The sequence below is a fragment of the Watersipora subatra genome, chromosome 10 (assembly GCF_963576615.1).
Source record: "Watersipora subatra chromosome 10, tzWatSuba1.1, whole genome shotgun sequence".
In the NCBI taxonomy this organism is placed as follows: domain Eukaryota; kingdom Metazoa; phylum Bryozoa; class Gymnolaemata; order Cheilostomatida; family Watersiporidae; genus Watersipora; species Watersipora subatra.
The window spans coordinates 13321476-13337557 of record NC_088717.1 but is presented as its reverse complement, the minus strand read 5'-3'; the positions used below and the strand labels follow the sequence as shown (position 1 = coordinate 13337557).

General features: G+C 35.5%; 1 protein-coding gene across 1 annotated transcript in view; it reads right to left on the bottom strand.

Moving 5' to 3' along the window:
• LOC137405976 (zinc finger protein 260-like) overlaps positions 1-16082 on the bottom strand; it is a 31654-nt gene that overhangs the window by 9565 nt on the left and 6007 nt on the right. Inside the window, exons 5-10 of the mRNA XM_068092465.1 lie at positions 16020-16080; positions 15661-15818; positions 13588-13783; positions 12245-12434; positions 9464-9642; positions 1187-1259 (exon numbers count right to left, since the gene is read on the bottom strand). Of these exons, the coding sequence (XP_067948566.1) occupies positions 1187-1259; positions 9464-9642; positions 12245-12434; positions 13588-13783; positions 15661-15818; positions 16020-16080 (857 nt within the window). The remainder of the gene's footprint in view (positions 1-1186; positions 1260-9463; positions 9643-12244; positions 12435-13587; positions 13784-15660; positions 15819-16019; positions 16081-16082) is intronic.

Below are 16082 nucleotides of genomic sequence, written 5' to 3'. Positions count from 1 at the left end.
ATAATCCTTGTATGTCACACGCAGATGGAACTTTAAAGATAGCTGCTGATAATATAATCAATATGGTTTTGGTCATATGTCAAATACATTTAACATGTAATACTACTACTATTTCCGTGAGTGTACTTACAATAAGTCTGCATGTTTAAAAGCATGCTCAAACTGTGATAACCATTGAAGAAAATATAAGTAGCTAAGGTAAACACACCTTCAACAGCTTTTTAAGCTTTCATGAAGTTTGATATTTACGTACATTGTGAAAAAAAAAAGTTTAATAGATGATATTTTGATAGATACCATTTGAGCTACACTCAATGGCATATATTACCTCTTGCAAGTTACCAGTAGGAAATCAGAAAGAACTACAATATACATAACATTTCATATAATAAGATATTATATAACATAATCATAAAATACATGCTTTGGAGGACTATACTACTTTATATGAAGCCAACCTAGCCAACAAAAAAGTCTTCTCCAAAAATGCAATTTGTGATCGTCGTATGAACTAACAGGCGTTAGAGATGTAGGTAAAGGGTGACCTACTACTTCAAATGTATGTGAGAGATATAAGTAAAGGGTGACCTACTACTTCAAATGTATGTGAGAGATGTAAGTAAAAGGTGACCTACTACTTCAAATGTATGTGAGAGATGTAAATAAAGGGTGATGTACTACTTCAAATGTATGTAAGAGATATAAGTAAAGGGTGACCTACCACTTCAAATGTATGTGAGAGATGTAAGTAAAAGGTGACCTACTACTTCAAATGTATGTGAGAGATGTAAATAAAGGGTGACCTACCACTTACAATGTATACGAGAGATGTAAGTGAAGGGTGACCTACCACTTACAATGTATACGAGAGATGTAGGTAAAGGGTGACCTACCACTTACGATGTATACGAGAGATGTAGGTAAAGGGTGACCTACCACTTACAATGTGTACGAGAAATGTAGGTAAAGGATGACCTACCACTTACGATGTATACGAGAGATGTAGGTAAAGGGTGACCTACCACTTACAATGTATACGAGAGATGTAAGTAAAGAGTTGTTATATCACAAATGAAGAAAAAATTAACTAGTCTGATAAAAAAATTCATGTTAGTGTGGAGAAGAATCAGCTCAAAACTTTGTGCCAAAGGTCTATAAAGTTTTATAGATAAATCCAAAGAAATACCTCACAAATGTAAGATTTAACTTTACTATGAATCTTCGCATGGCTTGTAAGATCCTTTTTGGAGGAGAATGACCTATGAATGAAACAAACACGCAAAGAGATAATGTAAATGAAATAAATATATTATTATTTACTAAATTGTCAACCAATTTGACTAAAACTCAAGGGTAAATATCGTTACCCAGGTTTGGGGCCAACTGTATTCACAAGCCAAACACCAACCTTCGAACTAACTCGGGCCCTACAATATCCCAAGATTGAGACTGTTATGGCACTTTTGGGTAGGAACATGGACGTGAGTTTACCATAAAAAGAAAACTAACAATAAATCCAACTCAAACTTGCCAGAAAGCTATTTTGATCCTGTGACAACTTTTCGATCAAAAAACAATTGATCGTAGAGATGCCTTGAATATCAGTGCTTTCTAATCACTAGACACGAACTTCTCAGATCAATAATCTCATGTCAGGAAGTTGTATCTTCCTGTGTTCTGTGAATACAACAAAACTGAATATTGTAGATCACACGACAGTTGCCAACATGTTTGCTATTGTTACAGATGATGACCATTAGCCTTAGATCCCTAACTGCGATGAGTTACTTTAAGGAGCTTTAAACACCAAATGCAAAAGTGGTAGAATTTAGGCTTCACTAGTATCCACTCTTTGAGCCAGGGCTTTGACCAGATAACGTCATTCAGTGTATTGAAATCTCAGAGCATTCACCGTGTTGTGATTGGAAATGGCAGAATCAATGTATGTTCATTTTCTAGCATTTGTAAATACTTGAATGTTCTGCATTAAATTCTATCTCATCAACATCTTTTACACATTGCGGTTTTACTTTTATAGCTGTACTTCAGCAGTCAACTTGCCTGAGTTAGTCCGTGCAACCAGTATACTTAACAAAACATTTTAGGGTGGTATACAGCAAAAGCCCAGTGACTCATATACCTCATTTTTCGGGCCAGCCATATTCTTTAACATTTGCAAGCTGCCGCGCAATATCAAGAATGTTATATAAAATAGCTGACAATTTTTTGGTCTTAACAACTTTTAACAACCGAAAAAAACATTTGTCTTCATACATGTATATTCAATGATTGTATACTAACATAGAATATATTGAATCAATGCGCATGCGCATGAAACAACTGTTAAGGGTCTGACATGAAAGTTTAAAACAATATTATAATGTAATAATTTTTTTAAGTTTGGATTTGTGCGTCCCTTGATCTGTCTTTTGAGTAATGGGCTGCTATATTTGTGACTACTTTTGTGTCCAAACCACAAATCAAAAAGTTGGACTGTGTTCATATTCTAGTGTTTGTACTATTTGAACTAGTTTAATGAAAAAACAAGTAAGCATTTCATAAAATATTCAAGCTTCCACTATTTCAAATTAACACAGACGCATAATATTGCTTTTATCAGTAGACAACAATACGCAATTCAATACGTGTTCATTTTTTCCCATACATTCCAGAAACAACGGTTGCCATAAAAACCCATTTATGATGCTTTCTGTATTAAAATTCATTTGTGTGATGAATAGTACACCATCTTTGACAAGGTTCTAGAAAACACTTGGACAGTACCAACAATGCGGCAATAGGTCCTCGCTCATAGCATGAAGTTCTCTCAGTTGGTCAAACAGATAACGGCTACATAACTGTAACAATCAATCATTGTCACTGACCTATGTAACTACTAGTGTACAAACTTGCTGAACGATTATAACTGTTTCACAAAGAATCACTCTTGATTTAAGTAAAATCATTTGCTCCAAAACTCTCGCAATATGCACATAATTTGCATTAAACTACACATTTACGCTATAGTAGATGCAGCTATAGCGTAAACCTCCTATAATGTAAATTCAAAATAACATAATGAATTTATAAAAGATCTTTTGATTCGTACTACGTAAGAAATTCGATATATCGTAAAGTGTCAAGTCAGCACAAGTCTCAAATTCAATTTGAAAAACGAGCCGCCAAGTTACCCTTAAAATACCGTTTTCTCTTTTGCCGGACTTGGAAGAGATAAGACATATAGAGGTATGTATATGCAGGTATACATATAAATCTTCAAGTTTGTCTGTCGTCTGTCATCATTTGGTGCCTCCCCAGCAATAGCTATTACAACCGATGAATGAAAAACAGATTTGAACTCCTGAAGATTGCAACCGCAAGTTTGTAGACACACACGCACCTAACCACAAGGCTAGGGCTAAGGCTAACCACAAGGCTAGGGCTAAGGCTAACCACAAGGCTAGGGCTAAGGCTAACCACAAGGCTAGGGCTAAGGCTAACCACAAGGCTAGGCCACTTCTATTATTCCCATCGCTCTCACCATGTACTGTATAGCCTTTTCGTGATTGCACACGCTCAATTAATAATTATTACAGTGCGCCCTCGGGTTCTGATGCCACTGTTATAACATTATTTACTTTACTATACAGAACACAATGTTTTTTTCCGTTCTCCTCATATGCGGATAAACTTTTTTTGACTTTTTCTGCCATATGATATCAACAAAAGTTCTCAAGAAATTGAAATTTGGCAGTTGGACGAAATAACAAAAATGTCGACACGGTGTTTGCCGAAATACTTCCCAATGCCTGAAAGTGATATGCATTGCATGCTTGCACGAATTTGAAAACAAATAAGTGATTAAATTTTAGTTGAAAGTTGAAGTTTAGTCAAATACATACTAGTACTTAGCTCTAAGTATGTGTTCGGTAAGCTAAACTTATTTAAGTTGAATTCAACATTTATATTATACGTCTGTCTCGAGGGTAAGTACTCACTACAGTACATACAGCGTGTAGTACATTATAATATTAAATTTTCTTGCGGATCATAACTATTAAATACACTAAAGCTACTGTATACAACTACAGTTACGTACTGAGGTTAACATATTGTTCTGTTACTAATTCTAAGTACGCGCAGTACGTATATAAAATTTTAATGATTTTTACCAGGTGTTTGCATTAGATAATTACTATGGGTTTCTATAACACTCGATACAGTATTTTTGCTACCACACTGAAACGAATTAAAAACCATATCATTGTATACCAAATAATTTTTAATTGTAGTAGTAGCAAAACAGACTTTATTTAGCTATTGCTTGCTATCTATTTTACATTTACATTTAGACACCTTTACAGTTGTTTTAATTTTTCTCTTAATTTATTTCAACTAAACAAAACACTTTTTTCATGACATGAAATTTGAAAATAATTATTGAATGGTAACTGTTGCTATATGTTAAATAAAAATAAACTTTCTGGGCCAAAACTTTTTTATTACTCAAGCAATGCTGAACATTCATCTAGTGTGTATATAAATCTTATTGCCAAACCTTGGTCTAGTTGTAGCTATTAAATTCTAGCAATAAAAATCCACCAGGTAATGGAATTGAACTTGTACACCCGATTCATCTGAGGCACGTAACATGCGTTCAACCCACCATGCCACGCAGTTACCTTGCTAGGCATTAGCTCATAGCGCTCATACTCATTGCAGCTCCCAATTAAAGTGCGCATGACTTCACATCCGTGTATCTGAATGCACCCAGTTCGATTGCTGGGATGTGCAATCTTTTCCCCAATGTTTTAGCGATGCAATGGTCGTGTTTTTTAGCGAAGCGAGGTTTTGCGAGCTGCATCCAGTTTTAAGAAAAGGCTGCTTTTAAACCGTATGCTTAATTTAATTGGCTTAAGGGCCGAACCGCTTGCGTGCCACAATCATTGAATACCAACAAAAATTGCTTAGTTTCTTTGTTTACAGTTTTTACCTTATTTCTTCATTTATTTTAACTAAAACTAAGTTTTTTTATAACTAACTTTTATTAAGTTAATTTAAAAAATTGTCATTTGTATGCATATTGTCATTTGTATGCACGTTATATGGATTTAGTACATTAACATGGAGAATTTCCTTTCATCAACAGATAAGTGTTGCGTTCATTACGAGCGTCCATTACAAAAGCTCATTACAGTATTTGTTTTACGTATTATCTTACACATTTTTCCTGCAAATTCCACCAGTGCGTGATTCATATTCTTTCTAGGGTAGAGCTAGACAAAAAGCAATGTTTACCCTCACGTGCTTCAGTGACGTATTTAATTGCGATACCTCATTTTTACATTTGTACCAGCGTTGCATTCAACATTTTGATGGATAGCTATTATTCATATTAATTCAGAATATTAATCTTTATTATACACCCACACTTCTATGCACTCACTGATAATCTTAACTCGAAATATTCATGATTTTTATTTGTTTCTCAGTTTGTATTAACTGTATCAGTATCAAAGATTTTCATCAACAACATTATAGTAGAACAAACCTTATTTAGACATTGCAGCGGACCTTCAATGATTCAGTGGACCATTATAGTGATTTTGTATACAGTAGAAGAGGGCTCCCATGCATACATTCTCAAAGTACTATGAAATAATGAGTAAATAAACAAGTTTTTTATGGCTTGCATTTATATTTGAATACAGTGGACCCTCACCATACCTTGCCATACGATTTTAATTCATTCCAGCGTTGGCATCATAAGGCACAAATTTCGTATAGAAGGATATAGAAACCTATAGTAAATATCTAATGCAAACAGCCTCGGGTAAAAGTCATCAAAATTAAATATACGTACTGTACATATTACAAATTATTAACAAAATAATATGTTAATCATAGTAACTATAGTTACCTAGAGTAAAATATAACATTACAATGTAGTATGTACAGTATGTACCGTAGGGAGTTCTTGCCTTCGAGACAGATGTATAACATAAACGTTGAATGTAACTTGAAAATGAATTTAGCTCAATAAACACATACTTAAAGCTAAGTTTAAGTATGTATTTTAACCATTTTACTAAACTTCAAAATTTTCCTCGCTAAAACTTTATCACCTGTTCCGGTTTCGTTTTCACAATAACTAATAACACCGAACTGAGCGAGATCGAGCATTGTTTCTCTTTCATTAGGTTTTAGAGGGATTTTGGCGAATAGCATATTGGCATACTAGTTATTCAGCACACCGACTGCCTAACTTGAATTTCGAGATAAATTTTTGTTGATATCGTATGGCGAAAAATATTGTATATAGAGAGGGTGAAAAATCCCCATGTTCTACATCGTATGGCAAAAAAATCATATAAAAGAGTCATTGTAACCCGTAACTGTACTAATTATTTCACATTTAAACACCTTCATTGTCGTCTTATTTTTCCTGTTAACTTTTTTGAACTGCACAAAACCAATTTATCGCGATCTGAAGTTTTAGGGGATTTCTATTATTATTTTCGTATAATAAACTTCGTGTGCAGCAATCAAATTCTTTAGATATTCCAAATTGCATAAAGTTTTGGTGGTTGATATACCTACTGGAGAGCCCACCACCACAAAAATGTGTAATGCATCTTTTGTCTACCTCCTGGTGGTGTGGAAATTACAAAAGCAGATATCAGCCAGCTCAAACACATTCGCTAACTATAAAAATAATCAAATATATAAATAAACTAGATGAATACATGACGTAGCACGGGTTATACAAAATGTTTTTGCATAAAATTTACTTATAATCAGCATATACAGCAACTACCATTTTAACTTTTATATGAAGGTGTTAGTTTATTTCTGCATACTGTGTTTATTTCTATGTACTGTGTTTATTTCTATGTACTGTGTTTAATTCTGTGTAATGTATTTATTTCTGTGTACTGTATTTATTTTTGTGTACGGTGTTTATTTCTGTGTACTGTATTTATTTCTGTGTACCGTGTTTATTCCTCTGTAATATATATTGTATCGGTTGCAGTGCCTACTACAGCTCAATACCGACTGCAACAGTCTTGCTGCCCATGTCAGTTTAAGCATTTTTCTTCTAGCCAACAAGTTTAGCATAACGCTAGCTAAAATATGTAGCGAGAAGTCATGAAAGATTATAATGCATAATAAGTATGCGCACAATTTATTCCATAGTATAGACAGTTGGACAGTGTAGTGTATTGGATAAATGAGTGCCTGCAGAACAGGAAGTTCACAGTTCCATCCCAGTACCAAGTAGATTTTACATTGCTAGGTTTTTATTGCTATAACTGAACACAGGAATAACAAAAACAGGTGATAAACGCCTTCATTTAACTTTTAGAATGATAAATATGGTATGTAAAACAAAAATGAATTTTCCGGGCCAAAACCTTTTTTAACCGTGGAATGCCGGATATTCCGCTGGTAATACAGTGCACCCTCGAGATACGATTTCTCTGATATACGATTTTTTCACCTTACGAAGTCGAACATTGCGAGATTTTCACCTCGCTATACGAATTTTATTTCAAAATACGATTTTGAGAAAAGTTTCGCCCGACTTAAAATTTGAAATGAAAAAAGACACCGAAATATAATTTGCCAAAAACATTTTCAGGGCGTTTAGAAGAGACACGATGATCGACTTCTCTCATGTCAGCATTCCACATGGAAAAATTCGTGTAAAATACACAAGCGAGAGCAAATATTCATTTGTAGCGTTATAATATATTTTACTATAAACTTTCAAGTCAGCATACGTATATAACTACAAGTATATACATTTAATTCGTTAGCTATGGAATCTGAGACCGATACAATCGTTACAAAACGAAGGAAAAATGATTTTTACTTCAACAAAGTTGGATGCCGTAAATAAGAAGAAGGCACCCGTATTATTAACATTGTCAGGGAATATGATCGCAACCAATCAGCATTTGCAAGTATTATTAAAACTCCATTAAAGCAAGCACAAGAAGGAGCTTACGACTGAAGATTTGAAGGAGTTAGAAGGCCATGCACGCGATCAGCATGCATAAGGCATAATGCATAAGGGTGAGGAAGTAGAAGATACAGAAAACCCCCACATTGGCAGAAATATTTCAAGTGTTTAATTTACTGATGTGGACTGGTACATTAAAACAATGCATGTATAATATATATTATTTATCTCTTGTGTGGCATGTTTTTCATATTTTATTCATTTTATTTGTTTCCTTTTGATTTTGTTTTATTTTCTTGTGTAACTATGTCTTTGCAGGTGGTCTTGTTATCTCCTACCTGAATACAATTCATCGTATGTATGTAACTCATATAACTAGCTACTCAAGATAGTCGACGCATTCACATTACTTTCTGAAACTCGTTAAAGCCTTGTCCTCTAGGGTATAAATACATACAAACTTTGTATGTATGGTTACATTGATTCTTGTGCACATTTCATACAAGAAAAACTACTGTAGCACCTTCTCTGGATCCTTCTACAAGCGTTAGCTAGCTAGCAGTTTTCTGCATTGCACTAGCAATTTTTTTCTTTTGAACTAGAAGAAAAATTGGACAGGACTAGACAACTTGCTTTAGCCTGCTAAAGATTCCATTTCATTACGTATTAAATTAATCTTCAAGTGTACAGCAACATAAGTAGCATTGATACGTTTTTGCCTCCTCGCTGCTTTATTCGCTACATGTACCAGCTAAAGCCACGTTACTCCAAAGGTATGTACGTCCTGTAAAATAGTAAATAAAATTTCATTTTCTTTCGGTAGCTATTAAATGGCCAGGTGTGTGAGAGGCCGCTTTCGATAACTGCATCACTCGACCTTTCTTATTGAATTCTGGTTGAAAAAGGTTTCAACCAGACACGCTAAATTTTATAATGAAAGTGAAGACAAAAACTTATGAAGAATAAGATTTCGTGATAAAAAGTTGAAATTCATTAAAATAGTTCAAAATACATACTAAAGCTTAGTTTTAAGGGTGATTTTGGCAAGCTAAACTTATTTGAAGCGAATTCAAAGTTTATGTTATGCATACCTTATGAAGGTAAGAACTTCTTACCGTACGATCTGCATTTGGTACACAGATTACAATTTTACAGTACAAAGTACAAGTATTGCAGATTATAATCACTAGGTGCACTTAATACAATGCAGCTACTGTAGGCAACTATAGTTAACATACTATTTGGTTACTAATTTTCAATATGTACAGCATTTTTATAAAATTTTGGACGATTTTTACCATTTTTTCATTGTATAATTAAAATGGTTTCTAAACCCGGAGATACGATTTTTTTGCCATACGATGCCAGCCTTGGAACGGATCAACATCGTATCTCGAGGGTGCACTGTATATATATATATACGTATATATATATTACATACATATACACACACATCGTCTATATATATATATATACATGTAGCTTAGATAGGCTTACTTGTTGCAGACAGAACAGTGAAAGTTTCGTGTTCCACTGTGTGCTCGAATATGCTCCTGTAAACGGACCTTTTGGATGAAGGAGGCGCCACATATGCCACAGGTGAAGTCTCGAGTGCCTTGGTGGGTTTTTTCATGTACCGTTAAGGCATACTTTGTTACAAAGCTTTTATCACAGTACTGCAAATACAATGACAAAAACGTGAGAACATATGGATAGGAACACGGAGACACGATACATAATACTAACATCAAGCAGTTCCGTTGCTAGTTGCATCATGTACGTCCAAAGGCTAAGACATTTTGCAAGAAGAGCTGACTTAGTCTGGTTGCCACAGGAGGCAGGACAGGCAGGACAATGGGATATAACGGGTCTTATGTTTAACATGTAGACCGGAGTATCCCTAACCTTTATAATCACACTTACTGGGGCTACCACTGTTAAGCAGTGATACTTTTCCTTTTAAAAGATGAGTAAAAACACATCAACAACTTTTTACGGCATGTGGAATTAGCTAAATCAACCGATCGGTGTTACAGACAAAAATTTAGACTTGTTTTAATACGGCGGCTATTTGGGCCTGGCGATGGATGGCAATTATGTACTTAGTCTGTTTCCGCTTAGAAACTGCAGTTAAACTTGGCATTAGCAGCAAAACTTCAATGTCTCTACTTAAATGGATTTTTACAGCTACCTATCATGGACTACATAATCCATTACAATATTATCAATTACCATAGAATGGTATCACATCGTAGCAATCTGATAAGCTTTGCTAATGAAAAAAGCCGCTAATCGAACGTTTTTTCTGTGAGCTATTCACTATGTTTCCATGATGCGCAGTACTTCAGAGTTGCGCTCTCTCCGAATCATGGAAATGGCGTCTTCGCACTGAAATCACTGCGCACTGATCAGTGCGAAGCCTGTGCAAATTCGCAGCAAGGAAACAGCGATTGCGCAGTGGCTGCGCATAGCTCTCATGCCGCGGAGACAGATTCGTCGAGCGCCATAAACTAGTACAAAAGTTATCCTGCTTATCTTGTTTTTGCTATTCTTCCGATCTTTTTTCACTTAAATTTAATTATGGTCTGCTCCTACGAGGATGATGAGGTGATTACTTTCCTGGAATTTGTTATCGGTACTACCACTTTTCAAAAGATACCGTAGGTGGCAAGTCCTAAAGTAGCATTTAAATAATATATTACTTAAATAAATATTTATTAAAAATATATTGTTTGTAAAAATTGCGTTAAGGTTTGTAAAACATTGTGAATGTGTATTGTAAATAAAAGTATAATGATGACAAAAGCATAAAAAGACCGTTTCTGACGTTCGGCATCCATGATCGATTCCATGTATCCATCCAGCGATTCGATTTATACAATTTCTCTTCTCTGGCTAATTTGCTGAAAACCACTGCGCAGCATGTAAACGTATAATCCCCTCGACTTCGGAGGGGGCTGCATCGAAGCACTGCGCATCATGGAAACATAGTGATTGAGCAGTATCTACTAAGAGCCTGATAAGGTCTATTGGAAAATAGCTAAAACCACCTTAACAACTCGAACTGCTTGTCACATGGAAAGACTATACTGAATGCTGAGTGACATTTACTAAAGAGTCAAAATATGTAAGAACTTTTCGACTGCAAGGAACCTCCAACTGAATAAACTAAGGCAGGGGTTCCCAACCTTTTCCATTCAATTCCCCTCTTTTGCCTTTTCATAAATTTGATTCTCTGCACTTTTAACTCACATGACTAGAAACAACCGATACAAATTAGAATCCAATTTTATTGTACATATCTAAACATATAACAACATAATATAAATTTTCATACAGCATGCATACATCACACAACAATACACGATCTTCGGCATGGCAATAAATTGTTTATGACTAGCTTAACTTACTATCCAATCAAAATCTGGATAGATGTGTTCACACATATCTGGGTTCTGACTAGTAGCTCATTATTAGCAACTAGTGTTATAGATAAAACCAAAATGTTAAATGATGAAGCCCAAACTCACGCGGCACTGCAGGACATAAATTAAAAAATTACCAAATCACACACCTCTCTTCTCCCCCCTTGTATATTCAAAACACCTCCTAGGGGGGAACTCCTCTCTGGTTGGGAACTAAGGTGAAAGATCAGCGGACTGATCTACTTCATTCTCATTCGCAACCGACTAACTTTTATGCGATCGACCATAAATACCGGTCATTTCTCAGAAAATTCTATAATTTAACTTACTACTACAAGAAACTGAATTGAGATAAGTTACCCATTCAACTTTCAAAATAATCAGCCAGGTCTCCTCTTTCAAATGGTATAAAATTCAGATAAAGACTTTATATTACTTACACGTAGACATGTGTCTCAGAAAAGGTAGTATTACAAATATTATGATTTTCAAAAACCTTTACTTGCTAAAACAACGTTAGAATTTCACAATAAAAATGGTAAAAATATGAGTAATTTTAATAAAACTATTGTTTTGTTACATACAATACATGTTGTAGCATGTGATGAGCGCAATGATGTTTTATTACCTTTTAATTTTTCTAATCAGACAGTTTAAAATTCAGGTCTGGTAACATTGTGTCAAACAGAGGTAGAATTTACTTATTAGCGAAAAGAATACATAAAAACGCTGAACTTTAAAAACTGTGAAAAGCAACGAGACTAAAGCAATGACATTTGCTACCCACCGCAATTGCAATATTGACAGCGATTACATCCGATTACGATTAAAGCTGATGATCCGTCTGCCTCACCTCGCACTTGTGTGGCCGGTTGTTTTCATGCATAGAGCTCATGTGATGCTTGAGAGATCCCTTGGTCACGAGTGACTTAGCACACAAAGGACATTTGTGGACGGGTCTGTCGTGAGAGTGACAGAGCTTAGAATGGCTGAGAAGGGTTTGTGAAGAGGACAACTGTCGCATGCAGACTTGACAGGTAAATCTATAACATATAATAGAAAGACTCAAATTTATATTGTGTAGGTGTTTTATTAGGGTCGATGTTGCTGCTGCAACCATTAATCAAATATGGTGGCTCAAATTGTGCAGACAGCTTTCTGATTGCCTGGTCTCTATGATTCAAACAACTACGGCTTGTGGTTTTTCTGGTTGCCTGGTCTCTATGATTCAAACAACTACGGCTTGTGGTTTTTCTGGTTGCCTGGTCTCTATGATTCAAACAACTACGGCTTGTGGTTTTTCTGGTTGTCTGGTCTCTATGATTCAAACAACTGCGGCTCGTGGTTTTTCTGGATCTAAATTAGTAAACTTTTTGACAATTGGAAGTAAACAAAAATACAACATAAGATAAAATGCTAATAGAGGTCTGATTTTCAGAGTTTTGTTTTTGATATGAAAACTGAAATTTCACAGGTTATTTATAATCATAAGTTGAGACTGTTGGAGATTGATTGACTAGCGGCTGATCTTTGAAACTCTGACACAAAAAAGAGGAGCCCAGAGGCATACATTGTGAACTTGGCAGTGAAAATACTGAATATTGTAAAACTAGACTCCATTTACTTTATAATTGAATCTATGGCGACCAGTGTACCAAAACATCAAATAAATTAAACTCAAACCAAACATTTTCTGCTCTATGATTCTATGAAAACATGCATATTTACCGTAAACAGGCAACTAAACTCTTTTGTTTACACCGTGACCAATATTAGGCATGAAAAAGTAAGCTCTTGAAGTGTAAATTGTGGCATTTAAGCTACATACTGAAAAAAGAACTACATGAAACTGCCTTGCCTTTTATCCCTAAGCAAAGACTTAAAACTTACATTAGAATGTACCCATATTATAATGAAGCAAATAAACTTGAAAGAACAATTAACTGCTATTTTTAAACTTGATGCACGATATCCACTTTAAGAGTTTGTCTTTTTACTACCTGCCTACGTACATGTGAGAGCAATTCTATTTTCTATCTACGAGTAGTTTCACATCGCTAAACATGTCGATGTTATACCACTGGACAGTTTTGACGGTGTCCACTTTTACATGGACATAAAAGCCGCACATTCATTGATAAACTACATTGCCCAATTTTGACAGCTTGCTCAGCTAGAAAAGAGGAAAAGGCTCACTTAAGTTTGATGTGATGTCTATTGCAGTGATTACGGAGAGCCCTGAGTTCATGGAAGGATCGCTGACATAGCCGACACTGAAGTGCTGGTGCAGATGAATGACTCTCTCGTGCATGTGGAGTTATTTCTTCCTCCCTTCTAAAGCCCTTCCCACATATACTGCACCGAAACCTCAGGCTAGACCAATCCTGACCATCTAGAGCAGTATGAAGAATCTAATAGACAGAGAAACACAATAGGAACAGGTCGGCTATGAGGTTGACAAATGTTTATTGCCAAACTGGATGAAAGTTTTAACAAAAAGATCTTCAAGATACTAAAATATCCACAGATAAAATTCACTGAACTGCCCTATTCACTGTGTGCACCACGGTTAACGGAGTGGACACACTGCTGACTACTCGCATGCCTCTTTTATTAATCATTGATTTGTTACACTGTTTGTTACATGTTCATAAACATTTTACAGTATGTCATTTCTCTTGACGATATAAAATTCTTTCTTTGACTTTTCCCATTAGGAGTCACCACCGTTAATGGTATATCCTGGTGCAGAATCTATTGTGAACATTTGTGCATGAGACTTGGCGCAAAAGCAATTGTGGCTGAAAGCCCTTCCTAACACCCGATAGTCCTGTGATTTGAACCACTGACCTACTGATTGCATGCCAACGCTCTAACAACTGAATCATGGCTGCTCCCTTTTTTGACAATGCGCATGCTGCAATATTTGTCATGACTTAAAACAACTCAATGCGCTGTAATAGATATGCTAGGCAGTCTATAAATAAGGCAGTCAAGCGTGCCATGAGAGATCATCATGTGTGCCGATAAAGCACAGAGAATAAGTAGGTGCACAATTATTCAGAAATACCTAAAGGTGGTCGGTTGGTGCAGGTGTCAAAGTGTTGGTCTACCAATCTAGATGTCATAAATAGGAATCCCGTTAAAATCAATCTTTTATTCAATTCTCTAAGTGTGGCTTTGGAAACAAACAAATGAACAGACACCGATTTTATGACAAAAAATAAGTTTAAAGTTTCACTTTATTTCAGACATACAATATTATTTATTATTTTTTCTTTGCAGCATAGACCTAGAAAAAAGTTAGAAAAGCGATTTAAATTGACATTGAAGATGGGCACTCCTTGACTTGATGCAAAATTAACATAATCATGGACCCTAAATAGAGTGAAAGTGAGAAAGAAAAAGATGAAATTTGTTGACACAACTACCAATAATACCACAGTTACTGTAAAGTTGTAACGTTAAATAGTAAAACAGTTTTTCCTTTTTGACGATCAAAAAGGGTGGACTTAGGAAGATCTTAGAATGGAATAAACAATTTACATGTATTTTATGAATCGTACTTAATACAAAATCCAAATAACATAAACACTTTCGGAACAGATTATTTACATGGTAGGAGCGTCTACTGCATTCCAAAACACTAACCAACTTGATTATATGCTGTATGTTGGCTTAGCTTTTGAAGCATACCACAACATAATTTTTTTCTTTTTTAAAATAGAACACTGCAAATTTTTAACATATGCTTGCAGTATGACCATATGACATACGCTTGCAGTATGACTAGAGGATTTATGCTTGCAGTATGACCAGAGGACATATGCTTGCAGTATGACTCTAGGACATATGCTTGCAGTATGACTAGAGGACATATGCTTGCAGTATGAATAGAGGATATATGCTTGCAGTATTAGAGGACATATGCTTGCAGCATGACTAGAGGACATATGCTTGCAGTATGACTAGAGGACATATGCTTGCAGTATGACTAGAGGACATATGCTTGCAGTATGACTATAGGATATATGCTTGTAGTATGACTATCGGACATATGATTGCAGTATGACTATAGGACATATGCTTGCAGTATGACAGGATGCTATATTTCAGGAACATGATATTAGTTGTAATGACTGTCAGCACAGCACATGCCATTGCGTTAAGCTATCGTGAGCAGACAATAACCATAATCCAACTGGCCTGATTGCACTATTTCCATATCAAGATCATAGATGATAGTTACAAACCATACAAAGCACTTACAGCCAGCACCAGTAACACATATTTGTTGATAGCAGCCATGCATCTCATGGGCTTCTAGTTCAGTTGACTGAGAAAAAACTCGCTGACAAAAATTACATCTCAGGGCAAACCCCTTGCAGTCCGGTGAAACCAAATGTCTTCTATAAGGTGCTGAAGACCTAGGAAATCAATATCAGACAATGTAGGACAACTCCATGCATAGTTGACAGGAGTTGGTATAAGCGTATTAGTGAGACACGCTGAAACAGTTTCTGAGGTTTACAAGCACTACCTGTGAAGATGTCAGTAAGTTGTAACATACATGAATTGTTAAACTCTACAGCGGACATAGAATCAATCATGCTCCAAAATAAACTCACCCAAACTGAAGGCAGCAATCTGTGCAGTAAGGTTTTGATTCCCTCTTGGAAGAGGCAGCCACT